Source organism: Nomascus leucogenys, chromosome X (assembly GCF_006542625.1).
Source record: "Nomascus leucogenys isolate Asia chromosome X, Asia_NLE_v1, whole genome shotgun sequence".
Lineage (NCBI taxonomy): Eukaryota > Metazoa > Chordata > Mammalia > Primates > Hylobatidae > Nomascus > Nomascus leucogenys.
Genome location: NC_044406.1, coordinates 52,787,410 through 52,813,872, shown reverse-complemented (window position 1 = coordinate 52,813,872; position 26,463 = coordinate 52,787,410). Strand labels below are relative to the sequence as shown.

General features: G+C 41.5%; 1 protein-coding gene across 1 annotated transcript in view; it reads left to right on the top strand.

Moving 5' to 3' along the window:
• The window catches only part of TSPAN7 (tetraspanin 7), a 125,653-nt gene that overhangs the window by 89,952 nt on the left and 9,238 nt on the right, over window positions 1-26,463 (top strand). The window contains exons 2-5 of the mRNA XM_003270994.1: window positions 12,290-12,478; window positions 17,539-17,613; window positions 20,694-20,789; window positions 22,175-22,330. Of these exons, the coding sequence (XP_003271042.1) occupies window positions 12,290-12,478; window positions 17,539-17,613; window positions 20,694-20,789; window positions 22,175-22,330 (516 nt within the window). The remainder of the gene's footprint in view (window positions 1-12,289; window positions 12,479-17,538; window positions 17,614-20,693; window positions 20,790-22,174; window positions 22,331-26,463) is intronic.

Below are 26,463 nucleotides of genomic sequence, written 5' to 3'. Positions count from 1 at the left end.
CAAATTCTCAGGGTTGATTCAAGGACAAATCAGTGCCAGGATGGATGACGCTGGCTTATGAACTCTTCTTGTGGAAGAGTTAGGAGTAAAGGGTTGAGGAGAAAGAACCTTCTACAGACAGGCTAAAGAGGACATTAAAGGAAAGCAGTGGTGGAGGGTCAGGGCTTTGAGTAACTGTTCTGCCATTTAGTGGCGATGACCTTGGGCACGTTTCATAGGGTTATTAAGAGGATTGAGCCAGATAAAGCATTAAAGCACTTAGCATAGTGCAGGGCACATAGATAGTAAGCACCTCAGTTGTAAGTTTTTTAAGAGAGAGGGAAATCTTACGTAAATGCTGTTCATTATCTTGGCTCCTGACCATCAGTTACAGACCTCATAGAGTTATAGGATATTAGAGCTTCAAATTACTTTTCTATTAGTGATGATGGATTAGAAGGAACTATTCCCATGCTTTCTCATTTAGTCCCCCTTGTGGCCAAAAGCAGACATTTATGAAGCAATGTGCTGGATTAGAAGCAATTGGCCAAAGAACAGGTTTTTATCTGAGTGCAACTGCCAGGGCCTTACAGTAGTCAGACCCACCATTTAGCCTCCTTGGTGCAGTGCTAGACTTTATGCCTCCAATAGACTTTATGCCTCCAAAGCTCATACTTACTTACCTGCCTGCTGTCTTGTATTTGGTCAGTTAGCAAATATTTAACTAAGCCCCTCCTATGAATGGGCATTTGTCTTGGCCCTGGGGATATACCCATGAATAGGACAAAAATCCTGCCCTCACAGAACTTAACATTCATTTTGGTAGACAAAGTGAGTAAGGTAAATAGTATACAAAGGTGATAGGTGCAGTGGTGAAAGATAAAGCAGGAGCCCTGTGCGGGAGTGGAATTCTGGTTTCAAATAGGGTCATCAGGGAAGGGCTCATGGAGGAGCAGAGACTTGAAATGAGAGATCTTGGAATTCCAGGCAGAAGGAAGAGCAAGTGTGAAATCTCTGAGGCAAGAGCATGCCAAGAGTGTTGAGGGTGAGCACAGAGGCCTGTGAGGCTGCAGCAGAATGAACCAGTGAGGGCTGCAGGTCAAGTAGGACCTTGCAGGCCAGGATAAGAACATTGACTTTCTCTCTGAGAGATGAAATGTTGTAGGAGGATTTTGAGCAAAGTCATGATATTATTGGACTTAGGTTTCAGCAGGATCATCTCAACTGCTGTGCTGAATAGAGAATGGGGGCAAGGGTGGATGCAAGGGGAGATGGAGGCTTGGCCTAGGGTGGTAGTGGTAGAAGTGGTGAAGTGTCCTCTTTGTGCTTTTCCAAAATGTCTGATTTTTGGGGGGGCCAAAAACATATTACTATTACCTTAAAGTTATTTTTTTCATAGTACTCTGTCAACATTAGACATCTGAATTTCCCCTGTACATTGCATTTAGTAGCAGTACCATATATATATATATATATGGTATATATTATATATATATATATATCTACCGTGTTCAGATTCTGTTTTTAATTCTGAAATTATATATATATATACCATATATATATATAATTAAGTATATATATATACTTAATTAGCTTTCCTTCCAACACTCACATGTCCACACTGCATATATATATATATATATATGCAGTGTGGACATGTGAGTGTTGGAAGGAAAGCTAATTAAGTCACTAATACAAGTTTTTAAGTTTTTTTTTGTTTTTTTTTTCCTTAACTCACCTCAGGAGAAAGGATCATTGAAAGGAGAATCCTACCTTACTATTTATATGAGAATCTTGCTCTTAAACACTGCATACATGCTTTCTTTTCCAGGTTTTTCCACATTTAATAGTAGGTCTTCTTCTAACATTATGTCTTGTTGGCTCCAGTTTCACCTGAAAGGAGGCATGAATTCTTCAAACCACCCCACCTCATCACACCCCATCGATGCATAGCCACATAAAGCGTGGGAATTCAGTGACTTTTTTGCCATCTGAGTTCTAGCTTCTTCCTGTGTATAAAGTATTTATTAGGACTATGGTTTTGGTTTCAGTATTTTGAAGATGATAATCCTATATATAAATTATGCAAAGAAGATTCTCCCTTTTGAAAATAATGGAACTCCAGGAAAGCCAAATATGTTCAACATAATTATGAGAAAGAAGTGTGCCACTGTCAGATTGGCATTTATGGAAAAATTGTTACGATTCGTTTTTCTAGATTCATTCCCATCCAAAATTCACCAGGACACAGCCACTAAAACGGAGCTGAATTTGAAGAAGAGCTCGTCACTAAGATTCATTCTGTATTTACTGAGCTGATTCTGTTTGATGGATATTAGGACAGAATGTTTGAACAGCATGTTGTCTTGGAAAATCAGGTATGAGGTATGGCTGAGGCTTTGGTGGATATAAAGGAGGAAAGGATTTATTCCTTCTCCACATGACTCTTAAAATCTTGATGTATTAATACAATTAATACAGGGCAGAACAAATGTGTAGTCAGTACAAACATTCTGTCAACACACATTAATATGTGGCTCTTGTTTATAAGCTTATTCTGACATGATCTTTTTAAAAAGTATCTTATTAGTGTAGAATTTGATCCATCTTTTCACAGCGCTGGTTACCTGAGGAATGGAAGCAAGGGAAGGGGTTTCTTGCCATAACTCTTCTTTCAGTGGTGGTTGGCTATCTGCTAATGGCACTAAGACTGTTAGTGCTCCTGGCACTCACATGGCCTCAGTGTGTATTCAACTGTGCCAAAAGATAAAGGAGGTGGGACATAGAGGGAATCCCCCAAACATTAAGCTTCTGTCACTTTAGCCACTACAGCTGGTGCAGATTTCTAAGTACATAAATCTCCTGGTAAGTGGCTTTGCTGGCCCCAATTCCTAATAGGCATTTACCTATATGATGTCTATTTATATATCTGGGTCATCATGAAACCAGAGGTATGAGCTACATTCATATAGTCTTAACCTCTGGTTTGCTTGCTTCTTCCTTTCACATGCTCTTGGACTCTCAAAGTTGAAATAAGACCTTCACTATTAGTATAGATCAAAAACCTAAGTCCTGTTTTAAACATTTGCTAGGAGAACTCAACAATGCTTATAAAGAAAAAGTAATGCCAAGAGGCTCAGAATAAGCTACCCTTAACATTCTTCTCTGATGTAATAGAACATTTCTCAATGTATGGATATGTGTGCAGTTAAATTCTTTCTTTTCTTTTTGCTTCTGGGCATTTTTGGGGAATTTGGTTTTTAAGGGAGAAGAAACCTAAAGTTTGTAAGCTTTTAGGGTAATATAAAAGAAATGAGAAACCAATTCAATAGGGCTGCCCATTTTTTCTCTTTTCCCAGTGTGATATACAGAGTACCTAATAACATGTTCAGGAATTTTCTGTGACTCTATTTGTTGAATAATGGAATTAAGTATAAGGTAGAGAGAGCTGTGTGGGCCTCATTTGAAGGAGTTTAGTTATTCAAGTAGTAAAAGGCTCTCTTAACAAGGTGGCATTTATTATTATTTTAGCAGCTATATAGCCCTGATTTTCTGTGACAGGCCAATTTCAAAGATCTCTACCGTGTTCAGATTCTGTTTTTAATTCTGAAAATACTGTCACCATATGGGTCAATTTTTACCACTTCATGGGCCCACAGGACATTAGAGAGTATTCAGTCTCTAGCCAGCTACCTCCTTGAGCCACCCTCCAGCTAAACTCCCCAGGATGAGTACAGAGCCCAGCAGGTGCAGCCCCTTGGTGAATGCTGTTGACCAGTCTTTGGCATCCGAGCTAACAGTTGAATTTGATATTTGCCCCTCTGAGGACCACTGGGCAATTCAAAGAAACAAATAACTCTAGCACTGGAAGGGCCCTGGGGCTAGTCCTGCCACTTTGTAGATGATGAACTAAGACACAGATATGCAACATGACTGGTGTGAGCTAGTGGTTGCAACTTAGAGAAGGAAGTATGGTTTGCTGGACTTACAGCATGCCTGGAGCCATTTCCTATGAAATGATTAGTTGTTTCACTACACATATGAAGAGACTGTAATAGACCCACAGTCAAAGCTAGAATTTCTGACTTTTCATAGTGCTGTTCAAAGCCATTTTCATATTTTCAAAAGCTTCTGTGATTTGTTAGACCTTGTTAGAAAATCTGCATTTTAGACTCTGGCTATCTGATCCCTGATAAAATCCAAATAGAAGCTAGAGTTTGTGACAAATCACTCTAGCTTCATGACCTAGCTCCTGAAACTTGAAGTCTATGAATTGGATCTAGGATGTAATAATATTAAAATACAAAATGTAATCTCAGTGGGCTGTACTGGCTACAAAAATAAAAAGAGTACCCTGTCTGGTCATTAGTATACGCAGGATCAATGAATTGTGCTGGTGTTTTGTTTCCCATAAGTCTTTTTTTTAAAAAAATAAGATCTTGCTCTGTCACCCAGGCTGGAGTGTGGAAGTACAATCTTAGCTCACTGCAGCCACGACTTCCTGGGCTCAGGTGATCCTCCCACCTCAGCCTCCCAAGTAGCTGGGACTATAGGCATGTGCTGCCACACCTGGCTAATTTTTGTATTTTTTTTGTAGAGATGGGGTCTCACTATGTTGCCCAGACTGGTCTTGAACTCCTGGCCTCAAGTGATCCTCCCACCTTGGCCTCCCAAAGTGCTGGGATTATAGGCACAAGCCACTGTGCCTGGCCTTGTTTCCAATAAATCTTTAAAGGAGAAAAAGTCTCTTTCTTCCATGTCCTACTTCTCATATTGGCAGCCACCTTTATAGACTTGTCCACTCTGTTTTGTGTCTCTTCGCTGTTCCCTGTCTTCCAGCATTGTCCTCTCATGTTCTAGTGACAGTCTTCCTCAAGCCTTAGTCCTTGAACTTCCCACCATCTTCTGCTTCTGTTTCCCAAGATTCATTGTTCCCTCTTAGCTGTCACTTCTGGCCTCACTTGGCCCTCACCTGCAGCTCTGACTTACTCCTAAATTCAAGCCCCACATTCACAACTGCCTTCTGAACATGTTGCCTCTGTGACCTTTGGTCACCCCAAACCCAATAGAAAACAGAGCCTGGACCAGACGGTCTCTGGATTTCTTATTGGTTCTCAGATTCAATTTTAACAAGTCAGCACTTAAGATTATCTCACTCCTCTCCCGCTTCTTAACTTCTCTGTCTCTTTTTAATGATGCCACCAACCTGTCAGCCATATAACATGTATTATCTTCCACATACACACACACACTCATACCCACAGACGTACACATGTATACATGTACACAAGAGACAAAAATGGAGTAAAAAGGTTGAATTGGCTAAAATACTTGCCTAGAGAGAGTTCAAAGCACATGTCTTGCTAACAGTGGGATCTTCTTATAAAAAGTAAAGCTTTTGTTATGCTAGTGAGCTTATAAATGTTTGCATGTCTGTGTAAAACTACAAACGCGTGTCCTGCTGGGCATTCTTCCTACCCTTTCTTACCCAGGAGCCTCTCGCCACCTGGGAAAGCTGATAGAACAGTGGGCTTCAGGTCCAGAAATGAGCCAACTTTCCTACCCCTGGTGCTGGTGGTTTATCAGGTATAGGGAGAATCTTAGAAACTCTCTTTCGTTTGCTTAAAGGCACAGCTATAAATATATTTCAGCGTGACTGAGTGTGTCAAGTTTGAGATTCTGATTTGTTGTATCAGAATGTTAGAGCTGGGAGGGAAGCACTGGCAATCAGGTTTCTCTACCTCCTGATTTTATTGAAGAGTGAACTGAGGCCCAGAAACATCAGGTGATCTGCCCAAAGTCACACAGCTCATTAATGACAAAACTACAACTGAAGCCCTGGTCTTGTAAACCCCAGCCAAGGGCTCTAACATTTTTAATTCTCATTTTTTTTTTGAGATGGAGGTCTTGCTATGTTGCCCAGTCTGGCCGTGAACTCCTGGGCTCAAGTGATCCTCCTGTCTCAGTCTCCTGAGCAGCTGGGATTACAGGCGTGAGCCACCACACTCAGCTAACATTCTTGTTTTCTTTTTCTTTCTTTCCTTTTTTTTTTTTTTTTTTTTTGAGACAGAGTAAAGCTCTGTCACCCAGGCTGGAGTGCAGTGGCATGATCTTGGCTCACTGCAACCTCTGCCCTGCGGGTTCAAGCGATTCTCCCACCTCAGCCTCCCAAGTAGCTGGGACTACAGGCACATGCCACCACACCCGGCTAATTTTTGTATTTTTAGTAGAGATGGGGTTTCACCATGTTGGCCAGGATCGTCTCAAACTCCTGGCCTCAAGTGATCCGCCCCCCTCTGCCTCTGCCTTCCAAAGTGCTAGGATTACAGGCATGAGTCACCACGTCTGGCCCCAGCTAATGTTCTTTTAAATATATTGAGTCCCTTTCTGCCACTCATCTGGAATAGGTTCTCAAGCCCAGTGAGGAATCCCAATAAATTCTGGTTCTTAGTCTATTTTAAAAACACTAAGTATACATACAATTTGTAATAAAATTTTAAGTTGTAAATATAATGGATGCACACTGTTACTTCTTAAAATAAGACCATAACATTATACAAGCTGCTGGTTTCTTTGCTTTTCTGGTTACTTTCTCCACGTCTACCTAATCAGGTCCCAACATTGTGCAAAGATTTCTCCTCCTCTTTGTCCCCTTGGCACACACACTCACGTAAGAATCAGTTAAGAGAATAGTTTGTCAGGTACTTTTCCTCTTAAAACCTAACATCTGAGGAACGTGGATTTTAATTATTGATGATGTGTATGGAGTTTCAGTGTCATGCATTTTTTTCTGAGTTACAGAATCCTCTGGGGGATATTTCACAATACCTTTGTGTGTAGTTGCTGTGAAGGAATTAACCTGTAAACCTCTGGGATGATTGAATTGTGGGTCAACTAAAATGCAATCTAGCTAAGACTTCTGCCTACGATCTCGCCTGTGTGTTTCTTTTTGTTGGTTTTTAGATGCAGTGCTTTCTATTCCATATGGCTATTTAGTAAGCAGTCTCTTTTTGATAGCTTGTACCTCTGTGATTCAATTTTGGTGTCTTTTTTTTCTTTAATTGAATGATATAGTAAATATGAACTTGTGCCATCATTAGAATAATGTGTATATATTCACATAGAAGGTGGGGTTTATGAACCTTGTATTAAGGATTTAAAGATAGAAAATAAGGACTTTGCCCTCTCAGACCTGGCACAGCAGTTGCAGCAGTTTCATCATAAGGTCTGTGGTCTGCACGCACAAAACAGAGTGGGCTCAAGTAAAATGCCTCTGGACAGGTGAGAAAGATGGAAGCCCCCTATTTCTGGCACCTCTCTGAAGATCAGGATGCTACAAGATCCACAGAGACTTACCAGCATTAGCCAGGTTGACCTGGCAAGAGCAAGGAGAATTGTTTATGTTGGCTACTTGCTCCCCTAATGGCCATTTTAGGATGAAAATAAACCTTAGTAAGTCTGTTTCAGAGCATTTTGGATACCCCTTGGCATATTGCCAAACCTATCTAAGTTTTCTTTGAGTATAATTTTAAAGTAATATGTATCATCACACAGAAGCCTTTTCAGTTCTGATCTAACTTTTCTGATGCCATGATTATAGCTTTACTCTGTCTCATCACCAAGCCTAAATTAATAGTAGCTAGTGGTACTTTGCTACCCATAAAATTTGAGCTGTGTTGTAAGCACACAGAAAATGAGATGCCAGGAATAAGCAAGAAAGGGAGAGCCTCAGCCTGGTTACTTCTGATGGAAGGCTGGGCCGGCCATCCTGGCTTGTGGTTGATTTGGGAGCATATAAGGTGGTGCTGGTCCTTGACCAGGCCAGTCATGTAGTTTATCTATGGTCTCCTATCTCCCTCCTCGCCGAACCACAGTGTTGGCTGCTTGCTGATCAATTCTTCTGAGAAAGAAGCAAAACCTCCATGAGAAAGGTAACATATGCTGATGATTGATTTAGGGATTTGAGGTCTCTGAGGAGCTCAGACCCACAATTGCTTTGGTGAACTCCGAACTTACTCATTGCACCTCACAGCAGGAGAGAGATGTTTAAAAAGAAAAAAAAAAGTCCCTTGCTTTTCAGTTCGAAAGTCATGCTTGAGACATGACTTTTCTGTGGGTGCTTGCAAAAGTACATGTGTGGAGTGAATGTGTGTTGACAGGAGCCAAGAAAAAATTTATACATATGATAGTGGCTTTTGTCTTGGGCTTATCTTTGTATGGTTTTTATCCGTAGTGAGAAACATTTTTATAGTAAGAAGAATGTGATAAAATGCCAGTTAGAGTGTTTTATGGATCTTTAGCCCTTTGCTTGTAGGTGTGTTTTTTCCTTCAACTATCTGGCAATTTCTTCTAACACCCACCTCACATCCACCACCAACCACTCCTACCACCAAATATGGTCTTAGTCACCTAAGGGTATGCTGCAGCCTAACCATTTTCTCCCTTGTCTGTTTAATCTTTTCTTCTTTATCTTTAGCCTTGTTATTTCCCCAGATTACTGGCCCTCTCTGGTCCAGAGTGGCATTCTTACCATTTCTGATAGTTCTTCACAGAGGTTCAGAGGGTACAGCAAATAGATGGCTAACATGAAACTTCATTTCCTTTCTTAACTCTACAATTGGTTGCTTATTCATTCGTTAAATGGATAGGTACAGAACATTGACTGTGTGCAAGGTACTCAGCTCCCACCCTCAAGAGGTTGTGCTCCTGGATATGCACAGGAGGATGGGTAGGGTACAGAAGGACCATGGTATACTGCAGAGTGACTTTGAGGAGGCTGAGAGGAGTGAGTACAGTGTGTACCATAAGAATTTAGGATATAGAGTGATAGGATGGATAGGTAAGAAGATAGGATGGATAGAATTCTAGGTAAGAGGATCATCATGAACAAAGGTTGGGAACTGCCCAGAGAATAGCTGTTTTCCTGGAACCGTATAGAGTGGAGTTCAAGCTTCTGAACAGAGCTGGTTCATCAGGAGTGTTTGAGTATGACAATAGCAATATTGGACAAGGACTTCCTCTTCAGGTTATTCTTAGATTCCTAGCACATGAGTGCTGGAAGGGGCGTGTCTAACCCAGTTTCCACGTTATTAAGAGGAACATGAGTCCCTCTAAAGCTTAACCTTGACCGGGTCAAGGTTAGGATGTTGGATGTTTTCTCTCCCATGCAACATGGTGTTCATAGTATTGTGTTTGTTGCACCCACTGGCGACCTTATAAAAACCACCGAGGTCATTATAAGGAGTCTTTTTCTGAGAAGTCATTATACAAAAAAGAAACACACATGTTTACAGCAGCACGATTCGCAATTGCAAAAATATAGAACCAGTCCAAATGCCCATCAGTCAATGAGTGGATAAAGAAAATGTGGTGTATACACACACACACACACACACACACCATGGAATGCTACTAAGCCATAAAAAGGAATGAAGTAATGGCATTTACAGCAACCTGGATGGAATTGGAGACCATTATTCTAAGTGAAGTAACTCAGGAATGGAAAACCAAACATCATATGTTCTCACTCATAAGTGGGAGCTAATCTGTGAGAATGCAAAAAGCATAGGAATGATACAATGCACTTTGGGGACTGGGGAGAAAGGATGGGAGCAGGATGAGTGATAAAAGACTACACATTGGGTACAGTGTACACTGCTCAGGTGATGGGTGCACCAAAATCTCAGAAATCACCACTAAAGAATTTATTCACATAACCAAACACCACTTGTTCCCCAAAAACCTATTGAAATTAAAAAGTCTTTTTCTGAAAATGGAGTATTTGTGTAATTTACGTTTTATGAGCATTTTAAAAAACTGGTATAGGTTTTGTACTTACGTGAGGAGAGGCTTCATATACAAAGCAATGATTGCATTAGGATAAATTATGTTATGAAAGAAAAGGCATTAAAATGATCTGGGTACTGTTTGCCTTAAAATCAGGATTTGTGTTAACTTTGACATACTGCATGTAAGATTTGTTCTGGTAGTAACTGAACTTCATGAAATCATTGGTCACAGAAATGTAAGTTATCAGACTCTCATACTTGATTAGCAGTATACATTTTCATTAAAGCAATCACGTTCCAATAAGGACCAGCAATAGCAGTTCACAGAATGCAGCTGCTCAGTTTGTATTTGAAGTGTTCCTGTATCTTTGGGAGCAATACCATGAAGTCGCAAGTTTCCGAATGAGGCATATATTCAGCCTAAACAATGACTAGCTTAACTGAATTTTTGCTTTTGTTCAATACATTTACATTGTGATGTTTACAGCTTAGGCTGATAATGCTACGGTGGAAAGTATGGGGGAAATTTCTCTTTGGTCCCATTTTAAATCACCTCGCAGTATTTACCGGCTGTAGAAGTTGTGTAAGTATGTGGTATCTGATAGGCTCTGTTTTATAAAATACAGGTTCTAAGACCCAGAGAAATAAAAAATATATATATTTTTTTCTCAATGGAATAGTAAGCATTTACTCTGTGCCTGGCAGTGTGCTAGGCATTAGTAAAAGATGGCACAGGCACTGTCCTTTTCTACATAGTGTCCATTGCATTTTTACCCCTAATGACTTGACAGTTGATTCTTAAAATTTGATTTTAGCAAGTAAAAGGCATTTTATGTTTCCGTGTGGGGGAGTATGGCAGAGGAGGCTGCTCAAGGAAAGTACTTTTTTAAACAACCACCGGGTGTCAGCAGAGGACTTAGAACTCTTGGCAACATCTGTGTTCTTGGTTTTCTTGGATTTCTTAATTCGCTAGGCCATCTCCACTGGAATTTGTCAAAGGCAGTCAACCTCCACAGGGCCACTTTCTCCCAAATATTAATGTCAAACACTTTCACCGCAACACTGCATCACGATTGTTTATCTTTGCCTAATAAAAGTAGCACTAGTTCCTCAATCCTTTTCTGATTTAAAACCTTTAATTCTGTCTTTCATGGTAAGGGTTCTACAAAGTAGACAGGCTGCCGGGGTGGGGAAGTGTCACCAAACTCTAGTTGTTTTTACTGACCTCTCCCCGCATACAGGTATAGCTCACCCTTACCTTATGCAGTGAAAAGTACAGGTACCATTCTTGGTCCTGCACACACACACACAAATCTGATAATGGAGCTTGATGGTTCCAAATTACAGAAAGCATTTTCAGAGTATAAAGGAGAGAGGTCTAAGCATCTTCACTGGCCCAGCCATTTGGTTCATGGTATAGCATATATTTGGTGGTGGTCGCAGATATTAGGAACTGTGTATTGATTGACAAGGGAAACCTTGGCAAGGTGGGTATTGATTTGTATCATGCCAATTCTCTCCAGTTTCCTCACTTGAGTGAGCAAACTAGACAGGGATCCAAGGCATTTGGTATGAGACATTAGGCTCTAGAGTGGGGCCAAACTGGAGATGGTCTTTCTTGGACACCCAGGTTTCTTTCAAGCTTCATGCGGTATCAGAAGTGGTAGCAGTTACAAGGCTGTCAGTCTGAGTTGCTAAGCTATTGGTGACCTGAAAGACCAGCTTAGGAGATGGTTAGAGACATAAAGCAACCCCAGTGGCTTTAGCAGCTAAAGCTGCCAGGGCGTGTGGCCTGCAGGGGATGGGGTGTTAGGCATAGCATGCAGCCTGGAATCTATCCCATAAAGTAAAGGCCTGATTGATGCAGGGTTCTAGTTCAGACATGCTATAGGGATTTCCTTTGGACTGATCAGTGGGATTTGGCAAATCGCATTACAGCTAATTCCAGGAACTATGCAGATTCTTCTGTTGTTTTATATTGAATAAAATATTAAGACAGCACATCAATAGGGATTCAAAAATATTTGGAATATTTTGTTTTTGTGGAAATTTCTGCAATAATAGTCAAAGGGAATCACTGTGTTCCTGAAAACATTGTGCAGGATGTCCATAAAATATACTGTGTACACACATGCCATCAAAGAGGGCAGCTGTCATTCTTCATGGGGTTATACCCAGCTCGGTGTCAGGCAGCAGCTGGGGGAAGGCTCTCAGACCTGTCGTATGATGTGCTTTGTAAACTGCTTTTTAAAAAAGAAGTTCTTTATTGTTGGCTTGACTTCTAATTAATACAATAATTGCATATGGGATTGTGTAAGGGGCACGTTTATTGGGGAAAAAAAACAAAGTGTCTTTATGATGATTTTAGTTAACACTCTCTGACATTTCTCGTTGCTCAGGGAATCCTACAGCAAGTACCATCTTATTCACGGAAACTTAAGTCTTCAGATTTGGCCACATTGCTCTGTGCTGATTCTCACCTCTCTTGGCAATAGCTTCACACTCTCCTCTCCCTCTTTCAGATCACTGGGGTGATCCTGCTGGCTGTTGGAGTCTGGGGCAAACTTACTCTGGGCACCTATATCTCCCTTATTGCTGAGAACTCCACAAATGCTCCCTATGTGCTCATCGGAACTGGCACCACTATCGTTGTCTTTGGCCTGTTTGGATGCTTTGCTACATGTCGTGGTAGCCCATGGATGCTGAAACTGGTGAGTATGTCACAACATAATACTGCTTTCTCAACTATATTTTTGTAAAAATGTAAATTACATGGAGGTGAAGTGGTTCGTCTTGAGGTCACAGACAAGACCTTAACAATTTCAGTCCAGACTCTTTCCTAATCCATCCTTTAATCCCCTAGAGGTGAAAACAACCCCAAACACAGCCTGGCACGCTAAATCTAGGCCCAGTCCCTCCGGGTAGATGATGACAAAGCAGTGGCCAGTGATCGCAGTAGTACATTTGTATCCTCATGACAAGTTGCCCTGTTTCTTTTCTTTTCTTTTCTTTTCTTTTTTTTTTTTGAGACGGAGTCTCACTCTGTTGCCCAGGCTGGAGTTCAGTGGCGTGATCTCCATTCACTGCAAGCTCCGTCCCCTGGGTTCATGCCATTCTCCTGCCTCAGCCTCACAAGTAGCTGGGACTACAGGCGCCCACCACCACGCCTGGCTAATTTTTTTGTATTTTTAGTAGAGACAGGGTTTCACCATGTTGGCCAGGATGGTCTTGATCTCCTGACCTCGTGATCCACCTGCCTCAGCCTCCCAAAGTGCTGGGATTACAGGCATGAGCCATCGTGCCTGGCCTCGCCCTGTTTCAGTTTTGAACTATGTCTTAGAAGTCTCCTTAAGCATGTGATATGCAGCTTTGGTGGGCAAGGCAGCATCCTGAACATAAGCAGACTTTCACCTCCAAGTTCCTATTGGAGAAATACTTTCCACCTCCTTGAGCCTGGCCATGCATGGATGCATGTATGTGGTCTTCTCTGAACCTGTACTCCCTGTCTCAGTGCTATGAGAGTTGAGCTAAGCCAGAGCCTGCCACCCAGAGGACTTATGCAGTGTCAAGTGTTGGCTACCAGGACCAGTGCAGGGTGCATACTCTCATGGGACAGATGAAGCAGTGATGCTTCCCAGCTGATAAGGGCAGACTATTGAAAGGCTATTACTGTGATTTTTAACTTTTAGGTACAGCAGTGAGCTAATTCTCTACTCACTGTTCATGTTCTTCATTGATGGGGATTCATGGTAAAGGATTTTATAGATAAAAATTAGCAAGGACCTCTCCTCAAAATAAAATTTTGTTTAAAAATATATATTTCAGGCATCTTACTCCATGAAAGGAGAAGCAAAGATTCCATCAGGGCCAAGTTGCCTGTCCCTGTGTAGCCCCAGGTTGTAGTAACATTTAATACCATCTAGTGATATATGTGGGCGTAAGAGTGGTTCATTCCAAAGGAACCATCTTCCCAACTAGCACTGGGCAGTCAATCTCTGTTGTCAGCCTCATAGAAGTGGTGCTTGACTTCGCCACTTTCTATCCTGCAGACCATACAGGAGGCTGATGCCTCAGCCACCACTGATTCTTCAGGTTGATGGGCAAGCCATAATGAGGCCCATCCTGAGGCGCTTCTGCTGCTGTCACTTGACACTCTATTCTAACACCCTGAGTCTACCTTCTAGTACTTCTCATAAACACTAGGGTTTCTTTTGGTTTAGTGCCGTGGTCCTCAACTCTGGATACATGATTAAATCACCTGGGAAACTATTTGCAAAAACCTTTGCCAGCATCCCACCACTAGCTGGTTGAAGTAGACTCCTCAGTGGTGGTGAGGCCCTGGCATCTTATTTTCTAAAAAGCTCTCCAGAGGATTCAGTCTTGTAGCCAGTATTGAGAACCTTTTGTTTAGCACAATGAGTAGCAAGGGGAGAATTAACTTCAAAAGCAGAGAAAAAAAAAATTCTAAAAAACCATCCATTCAAACAAGAAGGGAAGTGATGTGGTGTTGAGACCTGACTGATTCCAACTAACTGTTTAAAGTCTTTAGCGGCAAGGATGTAACCTCCTTGGACCTTTGTCTCCAATTGTAACAAAATAGAATTGGACTAAATCACCAAAGTTTCTCCTGGCCCAAATACTATGACTGGAGAGGGGTGGGAGAAGTGATATTTTTATGTTCTAATTCTAAATTTGCTTGTGGGGCAGAAGTATCCTATAGCTGAGTATAATGTCATAAAATAGGAGATGTGTATAAACAATGGAATAGTTAGTTCTGGCCTCTTCTGGAGGTGGCTTCACACCGCACTCCCATTTTCTTCTAACACAAGTTCGCTGGCAGGTGAGCATTTTAGGAAGTAGAGAAGTTTTTTGGTTTGGGGCTTAATTGGGGTCTTTAAAAATATCTTTTAGATCAAATTTTAGATTCTACATATGTGTAAGATCAGGCAGTTGTTAGTCTTTTCTTTCCCTGCCCTATTTCACTTAATCCTCTAGATTCATTCACGTTGTCACAAGTGACAGGATTTCATTGTTGTTTATGGCCAAATAGTAATCCATTGTGTATAGACACATTGTGTCCAGTGTGTATGGATACTTAGGTTGGCTATTGTCAGTAGTGCTGCAGTATACATGGGGGCGTGGCTATCTCCTCAACATACTTATTTCATTTCCTTTGGGTATACACCCCGCAGTAGGATTGCTGAATCATATGGTAGTTCTACTTTTAATTTTTTGAGGAACCTCTACTCTGTTATCCATAGTGGTTGTACTAATTTACATTCCAATCAGCAGTGTATAAGAGTTCCCCCTTTTCCACATCCTCATCAGCATTTATTATTTTTTTGTCTAGAGACAGGGGAGGGAGGAGCAGAGGTTGGCCAATGGGTGCAAAGTCACAGCTAGATAGGAGGAATTATCTGGTGTTTTATTGCATAGTAGGGTGACTATAATTAATGTATTATATATTTAGCAATAGCTAGAAGAGAGGATTTAGAATGTTCCCACCACAAAGAAGTATTTTAGGTAATGGATATGCTAACTACTCTGATTTGATCATTACACAGAGTATGCATGTATCAAAACATCATACTGTACCCCATAAATATATAGAATTATTATATGTTTGTTAAAAACAATAAAATTTTTAAAATATGATTTAGTCCCTTTATGTGATAGAGGCTATACTGGGTGCATATGACATTTTATTTTTCTCCTCACTACCACCATGCAGTGTAGGTTATATTTTCATGTAATGTGATAGGAACTTGGGGGTTTAGATAACCCACCCAAATTCACACAGCTAATGTATCGAAGGCTGGGATTTGAACCCTTGTATGTTTCCTTCCAAAGCTAGGATTATTTCAACTCCAATGTTTACATTTGGGAAAAAAAGCTCTAACCCCTACCAACCTGTATTTAGTACAAGCTCTTCCCAATAGGTTTTTGGCAAACGCCTTCTGTAGGTAAAACGGCCACTCTCTGAAAGCTCCTAGAGGCAGGAAACTTGCCAGACACAGGAAACTGCTGATTCGGCTGATGAGAGCGGAAGTCACTTGATTAACTGTCAGTCTAGAATTTTGCAGTCCTTATATAACCTCATTAATTGCAAAACAACTGAAAATAACTATGTCTACTTTATGGAAGCCCAGAGAGGCTGCCTCTTTTCTAAGAGGTAGTTCATAACAAGATAGGATTCAAACCTAGGAGGACTTCTGACTACAGAGATAAATGCCCTTTCTTCCACCTGCCTGCTAACAGTTATTTTCCCACCCAACTTTCTGGAAGAGTCTAGGCTTATCCCATCAGCAAAATGGGAGAGTCTCACATCAAACTCTGCTTTGAATTGCATTTTGTATGAAGTTGGGAAAGAAGTCATGTACATGGGGCATTCTCATAACTACATGTTTAGTATTTGAGTGGCTGTGCTTTCTAGAGAATTTTGTTAATATTTAGAAAGAAATTGATATTTTAAGCCAATATTTCCTTTTTCGATATATGTGCCACTAGATGAGAAAAAAAATTTATGACTCAGCATACATATGTATACTTTATAAGACATGTGTATACTTTACAGGTAAGTAATGTGGCCACATGCAATCTATCCAAATTCCACAGCATCGTTTAGGGCCATTGCAAATGGTCAAAACCATTATATTTCATTTTGAGATAAGAAGCAGATTGTAAGACATGTGCCTTGTAGGTAAGGAATCAATTCTTGTTTTTATCTGCCTTTCAAAGTTATCCTTAATGTTTCGTAAATACCATGTACTACCCTTGAATTTAGACGTGCTTGCATGTGCATGCACATGCAAAAAACTTGAGAAGTATCAGCAGCATGAGATGAAAAGCACTAAAGACGTTAGATGCTTGCAAATGTCATTAGTAGTATAGCGTATTTACTTTTTGAAAGGCTATAAACTCCATGCAGCATCCCGAGCAAGAAAGGCAGGCAACTCCACAGGAAAGCTGCAGTGGCTACTGTGTCCAGTGATGACCACCAATCTGAAGAGGAACATCATCTTGCACACGTTTGGCTTCTTGGGCCCAGATGGGAGGGATACAATTCCAAATGAAGCAGTTTTGTAACTGTTTCATCTGAGATGTGGTTGAGACTACTGGAGGCGTTTGCCCAGGCAGCAAGTTCTCATCCTGGCTGTGTTCACACATATGATGGGCTAGCGTTAGAGAAAAGACATTGGGCTGGTTCTTATTTCTTCTGAAAGCAGCACCAATGCCAGTGAGTGGAAGTTAGAAGTAGGCAGACTTGTGGCCAAAGGGAAAGGAAGTCTTTCCAACAATTGGAACAGTTTCAAAATGGAATGGGCCGCAGGGAATTGGCTTGCAGACCATCGTGAGGAAGGTGGTGAAAAAAGGACCCCCAGACAGGGCACAATGTGTCCCGTGACCTTCAGAGCAGTTTGGTTTTTTTCTAGCTCAAAGATTCCAGTGTAACAAATAGAGGATACCTTAGTTATGAAAGTTTGTTCCAGATTTCTCCAGGTGAGCCAAGCTGATAGGCACAATGCCGGTCTCTCAGTGAATTCTCCCCAGCCTGTGTACTCCAAAATACATATGCATATTAAACACACATTCCTAGATTGAGGCTTATGTGGGTAAATTTAGAGAAGAATGTTTTAGGTTTTTTTCTAAACTTTGTCTAGGGAGTGTGGGGACTTGTCTAATTCCCGCTGATTGAAAGTAACCTACCCTGAAGAAGCCCTCTTCTTAATCCTGATGTATCTGACTTTGTCTTTGTGTGCTTAATTTTCAGTATGCCATGTTTCTGTCCCTGGTGTTCCTGGCTGAGCTCGTAGCTGGCATTTCAGGGTTTGTGTTTCGTCATGAGGTGAGTATACACAAGATGCAGAACTCAGTTAAGGGGTGTTTGGGAGGAGGATTCTTGAAACCTCTTGAAATGTGTAAAGGGTGCATATAGGCTAGCTGGTTTCCTCAGTGGTGTTGTTGTTTTCCAAAGATCATGTCATATGACCTGAAATTTTCATGAAATTCTAAATGTGGGAATTCCACCAAGCTTGAAACCTTCATTGTTGATCTTCACTGTTTCTCTGTGTAGCCATTGCATAAAATGATTCTCTCCCGTTATAAAGCAGTGACCTTCAATATGGATTACATACTCCTTAAAAATAGCTGCTTCAGGCTGGGCATGGTGGCTCATATCTGCAATACCAGAGCTTTGCAAGGCCTGGGGCAGGAGGATCTCTTGAGGCCAGAAGTTCAAGAGCAGCCTGGGCAACATAGTGAGAACCCCGTCTCTAAAAAATAAAAAAATAAATTAGCTGGGTGTGGTGGCTTGCCTCTGTAGTCCCAGCTACTTAGGAGGCTGAGGAGGGAGGATCACTTGAGCTTGGGAGGTCGAGGCTGCAGTGAGCTAATATCACACCGCTGTACTCCAGCCTGGGCAAGAGAGTGAGATCCTGTCTCTATTTTTTGTTTTTTTTTTTTTTTTGAGACGGAGTCTTGCTCTTTCACCCAGGCTGGAGTGCAGTGGCGCGATCTCGGCTCACTGCAAGCTCCGCCTCCCGGGTTCACGCCATTCTCCTGCCTCAGCCTCTCCGAGTAGCTGGGACTACAGGCGCCCGCCACCACGCCCGGCTAATTTTTTGTATTTTTAGTAGAGACGGGGTTTCACCATGGTCTCGATCTCCTGACCTCGTGATCCACCCGCCTCGGCCTCCCAAAGTGCTGGGATTACAAGCGTGAGCCACCGCGCCCGGCCTATTTTTTGTTTTTAAAAATAGCTGCTTCAGTAAGGCACAAGTGTGTATCTGTATAACAAGATTTCTAAGACTATAAAGGCAAGCCAAACTAATTGTCTTGCTCTCTCAAAATTTTATCATTGACTCCATAAATAATAGTAAAGCCAGAAGTAGACACACATGTATTAAAAAGAAAAAGAAAAAAAACAAGATACAGGTGGAAAACAGAGAGTGTTACTGTGGGTCTCGAAAGTCTGGCATCATCTGTTCCCAGGCCCTGTTTTTTTTTTTTTAATTTTTAAAAAATTTTTTCATTAACCCATCTTGCTGCACACTTAAAGATCCCACTATTGTTCTTGGCCAAGTTCAGTTCCCCCTGAGCTTGCCTGTATGCTCTCTGCTCCCCTACTGCCTTGTTTTTCCCCTTTACCAAAGACAGTATCCCAGATGCCAAAGCTGACTCCCAGAACCCAGTTTGTATGGGTGCTGCATTTGGAATTAGAACCCCATTCATAGTCTCTAGTGAAGTGAGACCTGATGAAGTTTCGGCCTCGACAGCCCTAATTAGTGCCCCTCATGTATGTATGAACACCAGGAGCAGAATGGCTTGTTCCTACCTGAGCCTCTTGTTTGTTGCTGGGAGTGCGCTCTGTGGAGGGGTTTTTCTCTTAATGGTGCCTGCTGCCTAGGGCCTGGAAATCCTCCTGTACCTAATCTCTTTTGCCTGAAACCCTGAGGGCTGTTGTGGGAGGAAGGTACAATGCCACTCTGACCACCAGCGCTGGTCTTGAGTTTGGCTAGTCAAACTCACATGATGACAATAGGTCTCAGTGCCATTTAACAAAAGCAGAAAGATATAACAAAGGAAGCACAGCTTGCCTGCTAGGCAGTAGTGGGCTTGTTTCTCCACCATGACTCCACAAAATAGTCTAGCGCCTTTTCTGTGTATAGTCCCCCATCCTAAGAGACAGCTTAAGTGTAGTGAAATGAGATGACACAGCTGGGTGTGGTAGCCACCTTAGCTTAGAAGCTGCATGTAACTGGTGTCTCTATCTCTTGTAACTGTCCCATGGACATAGTTTACAGCATTTTAGCAAAGAATATGCCTAGTTAGGAGAGTCACCATACTTAGCCCTAAGCTTCCCACCAAGTAGTTATTGTCATTTGCTGTCCTCCCAATCTGGAGGCATTTTACCAATTGAGGGTCAGTTTTATCACAAACTCAGTGGCCTGGTAACACATTCGACATTCCACCTTCATCAGGTTTCCAGGGAAACAGAGCTTGAAAGTTACCCCAAAGTCAAATGTGTTAACAGAAAAGGTTTTGTTAACCTTTTTTTTTTTTTTTTTTTTTTGAGACAGAGCCTTGCTCTGTTGCCAAGGCTGCAGTGCTGTGGCACAATCTCTGCCCACTGCAACCTCTGCCTCCTGGGTTCAAGCGATTCTCCTGACTCAAGCCACGCAAGTAGCTGGGATTACTGGCGCCTGCCACCATGCCTGACTAATTTTTTTTTGTATTTTTAGTAGAGACGGGGTTTTGCCATCCTGGCCAGGCTGGTTTTGAACAGGCTGGTCTTGAACTCCTGACCTCAAGTTATCTGCCCATGTCGGCCTCCCAAACTGCTGGGATTACAGGTGTGAGCCACTGCACCCGGCCGACCTTTTTAAGTTCTTGTCCTTTATCTTCTTTTTTTTTTTTTAAATTTGCCTCAATCAAGACAGGTAAGTGAAAGTTGGTTTTGCCTCACTCGTATGGTAAAACGGGGATCAGTTTTTGACCAAAACATCAGTCATCCTGTCCACCCAAGTGGTTTGTCTTTTATGAGCCTCCTGTGTAAGGGCAGAGAAAGTTATAGAAAGGTGGGCATTCATCAATTCAAAGAAAATAAGTAGAAAGCTCATGCCTGAGGTTTGGCAGCTCACCATCACAGCCCTTTCAGAAATGGACAGGCCCCTCCAGTAGGTCATTCAGCAGGTCAGGCTTTCTCTGGATTGAGGCTGAAGGGAACAATTTTTTAAATTCTGGAGCTTAAAAACCCCCTGGTGAATTTTCTGAGCTTTTTCATCTCAGAAAATGGGGCATTGCCTCCCTGGCCTACATTTATACAGAGACTTTCAGAAGAGGCTCTGTTAGGATAGAAGTTGGTAAGAATTGGAGTCAGTTTGGGCTGTGGTGGACTGCAATCACATCCCTCCTTGTCTTCCATAGATCAAGGACACCTTCCTGAGGACTTACACGGATGCTATGCAGAATTACAATGGCAATGATGAGAGGAGCCGGGCAGTGGACCATGTGCAGCGCAGCGTAAGTTCCAGAGGAGATGGGGATGTGAACTAACTATGAGGTCTAGGCTTAGACTTATGGGCTGCCTGTAGGTTGGCCCAGTAGTTGCTATTCGTTCCCGTTCTTCAACTCTTAGTCCAGTTCCATTGCCAAGAGTTGACACCCAGTCCTTGTCCAGGCTCCAGTTATTCAGGTAATTAGTGTCAAGTAGGACCACTCCCTTGAGTGTGCCTTGTATGAGTAAGGTTTGCAAGTATGCCAAGGACAGCTCATTTGCTCTTCAGATCTGAACCCTTGGCAAGGAGTTAGGCAGTGAGTGTGTGACAACCTTGCTTAGAGTTGGCTCCCGCAGGCTGGCTTTCTGGAATCGATGTCTTCAGGCTGGGTGGAGAGCTCAGGCGAGCTGCATTCACTGGCTGGGGCAGTGGAGTGGGCATAGAGTGGACCTAGAAGAAACTGAGGATCTGTTAGGTATGTGAAGGGGGTGAGCTGCCTGATGCTTTGTGGAGGATATGGGGGAAATAGAAGAGAGATTTCCTGTCAGGGTGGCAAGCGCTGGCACTCAAGCATAACTGCCCATCAGGAATCACTAAGGAGGCTTTTGCTTTGGTTTTTCTTGGTTTTGTTTACTTCAGAAGCAGTCTTTTTTCTAATTTATTTTGATAAAAGTTCCAACATATACAGAAAAGTCTAAGGAATACTACAAGGAACTGTATACTCAGATTTACCAATTAATTATATTTTTGCCCCATTTGCTTTAATAGTCTTTATACTGGGGTTGGCAAACTTCTTCTGTAAAGGATCAAATAGTAAATATTTTAGGCTTTGAGGGCCATACACTCTGTCACAACTACTCATCTCTGCCACTGTAGCACAAAAGCAGCCACAGACAGTATGTGAACACATAGTTGTGGCTATGTCCCAGTAAAACTTTATTTACAAAAACAGGTAGCTCCTGGGCTATAGATTACCAACTTTGGCTCTCCCTTTCTGTATGTGCATCTTTTTTTTAAGGAACTATTTACTTATTAGTAGATATCCCAGTGGAGAGTTTTTTGAAACCGTATTTGCCTCAATTCTCCACTCAATGGTCCTGATTTAGTGGATGAATACATCTATATCAATGTAGGTGATTGTGAGTTGGACACAGACGCACTGCTTTGCTTTGTGGAGGTGATAAGAAAGCCAATGTGATATATAATCTAGGACTTCCTTCTTGGAGATCAAACAAGCATCAATATGGGTATAATTGTTATTGGAGCTTCCATTCATCTTGACTCACCAAAGCTGCACATGTTGTCTTAGGGCTTTGACCTGTGTTTCTCTTGTAAAAGTTACAAGGCAGTGATTGAGGAGACCACATTTGATCTGCCATTTTTTGATTCTTTTCCTTTCCCTGTTAATAGCTGAGCTGCTGTGGCGTGCAGAACTACACCAACTGGAGCACCAGCCCCTACTTCCTGGAGCATGGCATCCCCCCCAGCTGCTGCATGAACGAAACTGATTGTAATCCCCAGGATCTACACAATCTGACTGTGGCCGCCACCAAAGTTAACCAGAAGGTACCTGCTTTCTCCCAGCCCAGACGGGACCAGCAGTGAATGTCTGGGAGGGCTTTTTTGTTTCTGTGAAATTATGACGAATAGATTTGAAATAGTAGTCAAGGGAAAGAGAATCTTACTTTGTGGTTCCTTGATTGCCTGGGAGAGGCACTTGAGGCTGCTCACTTCTAAAAGAGAAAGCTGTGACTCAGATCAGCCTTGTCTTTCTCTCCCACGGCAAGGATCTACCAGGCGTAGTTAGGAAGGTTTAGCAAGCAGTTCCTGTTAACCCTGATGCTTATGTCAGACAGCGAGTGTTGGCTTTCTTCTTTTGGGGTGTCCGTCTTCTGCTTAATATACCATCTAAACATGAAATTGTTTGCAGTTGGGTGTCAGTCTTTGGCAGCAAGAGGGGAGTAGAGTTGACAGACAGCATCTACTTCTGCCAGGAGGGTGGCCTTTATTTTAGGGAGTTTACTGCCATAGGAAAAGAAATCAGCAACTCCGATTTAACTCACTGTCAACCTCCTGACTCCCAAAGAAATTAGAGAGGGGAAAAAAGAGGACTAAATGAAATTTAAAAGTTAGTACATAGTGAAAATGAGGGAAATGAAGTTTTAGTAGTCAGAGAAGAGGAAAATCAATTCTGCATTCCACTTTACAGAGAATACGATGAAGACATGATATAACTGCATGTGAAGATTATCTACATTCTTAAATGTTTAGAGAAATACCATATATAAAATATATTTTGGTAAACAAAAGGGAGGAAAAAACCTACTATTGTGTTTACTTCCTGTTATTCAGTCAAGGGGTAAATCTTTTCTTGCTAAGGTAAAATTCTGTTCGTATGATGCCTTCAAAATTCTATGTGATCTGGACCAGCTACTGAATAATTCAGAGAAAAAAGATAGTTCAGTAAGATTCAGTACTGACAGCTTCTTCTCTAAGTTAAAAGGACATCTGTTTCTATTTGAATCTTCTTATGAACCCAAACATTGAGGCTTCCTTCATCTCTTATTAGTTAATAAGGTAACTTCTGGCTTCTTCATGGACATCCCCACTGAGTACCCATATGTGTCATTATGCTTCCATTTTATGAAGTGCTAAGCATACCTGGCATGTGGTAGACACTCCAATTTATGGAAGGCAAGAAGTGCTCTATGGCAGTGAGATATTTGATATAACAGAGCTTCAGAAGGTTGTTCATGAAAGCAGTACCCAAGTCTTTTTTTTCCCCCACTCAAGCTTCCTCTTCTTTTGTGAAAATTGAGGATCCAGAAGTCAGGAGCATAGGGTCTAGTGTCAGGCTCCAGTAGAAATTCTGACTGAGCCACTTGTTGGTTATGTGATCTCGGTCAAGTTACTTAACCTGTCTCAGTCTCGCTTTTCTTGTCTGTAAAATGGGGATAGTAATAGTACATGCTCCTTGTGCTTGATTTGAAGATTTGATGAGATAAAGTGTCAAAAGCACAGTGCCTGGCACAGATTATGACACAGATGTGATATATGTTAACTGTAATATAAATGATGATGGTGAAATTTGTCTTCTATATCACATGCAGTCTTTTATTAAAAATGATGCAGCAGTTTCTTATAGGGAGGATCTTTTGTTAGTATGTAAAAACAAGTTTGGAGATGTATCTTATAGTGCATCTATAATCCTTACAATTATTTCCAGAAAGAGAGATGGGGTCACATTTTTTCATTTCATTGATAAACCTGCACATTGACCTCACTTTCCACCTTCCCACTATAATCCAACTTTATATTTTCCTGGCCACCTCAAATACTTAAAGATCTGCTTAACTTCTCTCTTACTTACCTTATAGCCTCCAACCTGGCTCCCTCAGGGGAGAAAAAGTGAATGAAAACTAAAATTTGTCTACCAAGTTTCCTTAGACATTCTTATTTAATGCCCACCTGAACTTATGAGACAAATTACTTTTCCTTACTCAATGTCAGACACCTAATCTATACAAGGTGGAAGATTGGAATGGGGTAATAATAGATGCTCATAAATGTTACCCCTCTTCCCAGTGACTCCTTCCCCTGGGAAGCTTAACTACTGCCACATTCTAGTTATATGGAATCCTATGACTTAGAACAAGTGGATCATCCCTGTAGATCCTGTGGTGTCTTGGACCCTGTACTCTGATAGCACAGAAAGATGAGTCTTGGCTCTTACCAGGAAGCTTGAGAAACCTGTCTTGTACAGATAACTGGGAGAGAACAGGAGGAAAGTATGAACAGTTAAATAGGATATTTATTGTTTGGATTTGGGGACAGGTTTTATTTTGATTTTGCTAGCAGGATGATGAAATGTCTGCACGTTCAGTTGGCTAATAGCATTGGCTGAAATCCTACTTCATAGGAATTCTTTGACAGTTCGTAAGGGCAAGAGGAACATCGTTATTCTGCTTGGCAGCTACAGAGATACCTCCTCCCATAACCTGTCTGGAACTAGCTTTCTACTTCTAGTAGTTAAAGTCGGTCACTTGCAGATGTTTTCCATTGGTGACTGTTGATTTAGACATGCTGAGAGGGCGAGCAAATGAACTGTTCTGAGTGTTTCCTAGGATACTTAGCAGGTCTGTGTAGATTTATCTCACACCTGACAACCAACTTTCATATTAGGAAATTGAAAGAGATTGTTGTGAGTAGATAAGATCATAGTTTAGGGGAAAATTTAAGGTTGAATGCAAACATGACCTGTGGTTGTAGTATTAAATCAGCTCTTGCAGTATGCGGATCTGTGCTGAGACCTGGAAAATGAACTTTGGGGTTCATGCAGTAAATAACACAAAAATCCAGAGATGGAAAACATTTATTTTGACATTGGTCTCTTATTGTTTAAAAACAAACAAAAAAAAAAACTAAGTTACTTATATCTTCTCATTTTAATTAATCCTGTTACTGATATGATTCATTAACTTGCTTTCTTATTTGGAGTAAAAAATAATGAGAAAACATTTCTTATAGAAGAGTGCTTCTCACCTTTCAATGGGCATGTGAAGCATCTGGAGATCTGGTTAAAATTCATTAAAAAATATGTCAAAAGGAATAACCCATGGATTTGGCAGATTCTGATTCAGTAGGTCTGGGGTGGAGCCTCCAATTCTGCATTTCTAACAAGCTCCTAGGTGAAGAAATACTGCTCATTCAAGATCCATACATTGTATCCATGTGCCATGTTGATTTCCTGCACCCATTAACTCGTCATTTAGCATTAGGTTACATATGTAACAAACCTGCACATTGTGCACATGTACCCTAAAACCGAAAGTGTAATAAAAAAAAGAAACAAAAAAACAAAACAAAACAAAACAAAAAAAAACAAAAAAAACAAACAAACAAACAAAAAAAATCCATACATTGAGGAGCAAGGTTTAGAGAGAACTATTTCGGCTCAGTTGTACTAATGCCAGGCAGCTATTTCCTTTTTCTGGTTTCTCCTACTGGTTGGTGTGGCCTTACCAAAAATAATGTGACCAAGTCTAAAATCTTCTAGAATGGAGTAGAAATCATACTTTAGAAAATATATTCAGCTTAAGTATAGAATTGAAGTGCCCAGAAAAAATCTATGCCAAACTATTTTGCAGAATAAGAAAATAGCTCACTTTGCTTCTCTCTGGGTTGTATTATCAGGTTTGTGTTTCCAAACTTTGAGCTTACATAACACTGGTGCTGATCTGGACCTCATTCTTTAGCCCCATCATCAATGCAGGGAGAAGATACAGTAATGATGGCCAGCCTGGCAAACTGCTGTCTTAGCTGCTACCTTTTGGGAAAGTGTTACAATATCCACATCTCTTCTCATTTTGTCTTCTTTCTAACCCAAATTCTTCTCTCTTCTACTACTTTTTGAAAAATAGTGTGAGGCTGGGCACGGTGGCTCATGCCTGTAATCCCAGCACTTTGGGAAGCCGAAGTGGGTGGATCACCTGAGGTCAGGAGTTTGAGACCAACCTGGCCAACATGGTGAAACCCCATGTGTACTAAAAATACAAAAATTAGCCAGGCATGGTGGCACACACCTGTAATCCCAGCTACTCGGGAGGCTGAGGCAGGAGAATCGCTTGATCCCTGGAGGCAGAGGTTGCAGTGAGCTGAGATCACGCCACTGTACTACAGCCTGGGTGACAGAGTAAGAC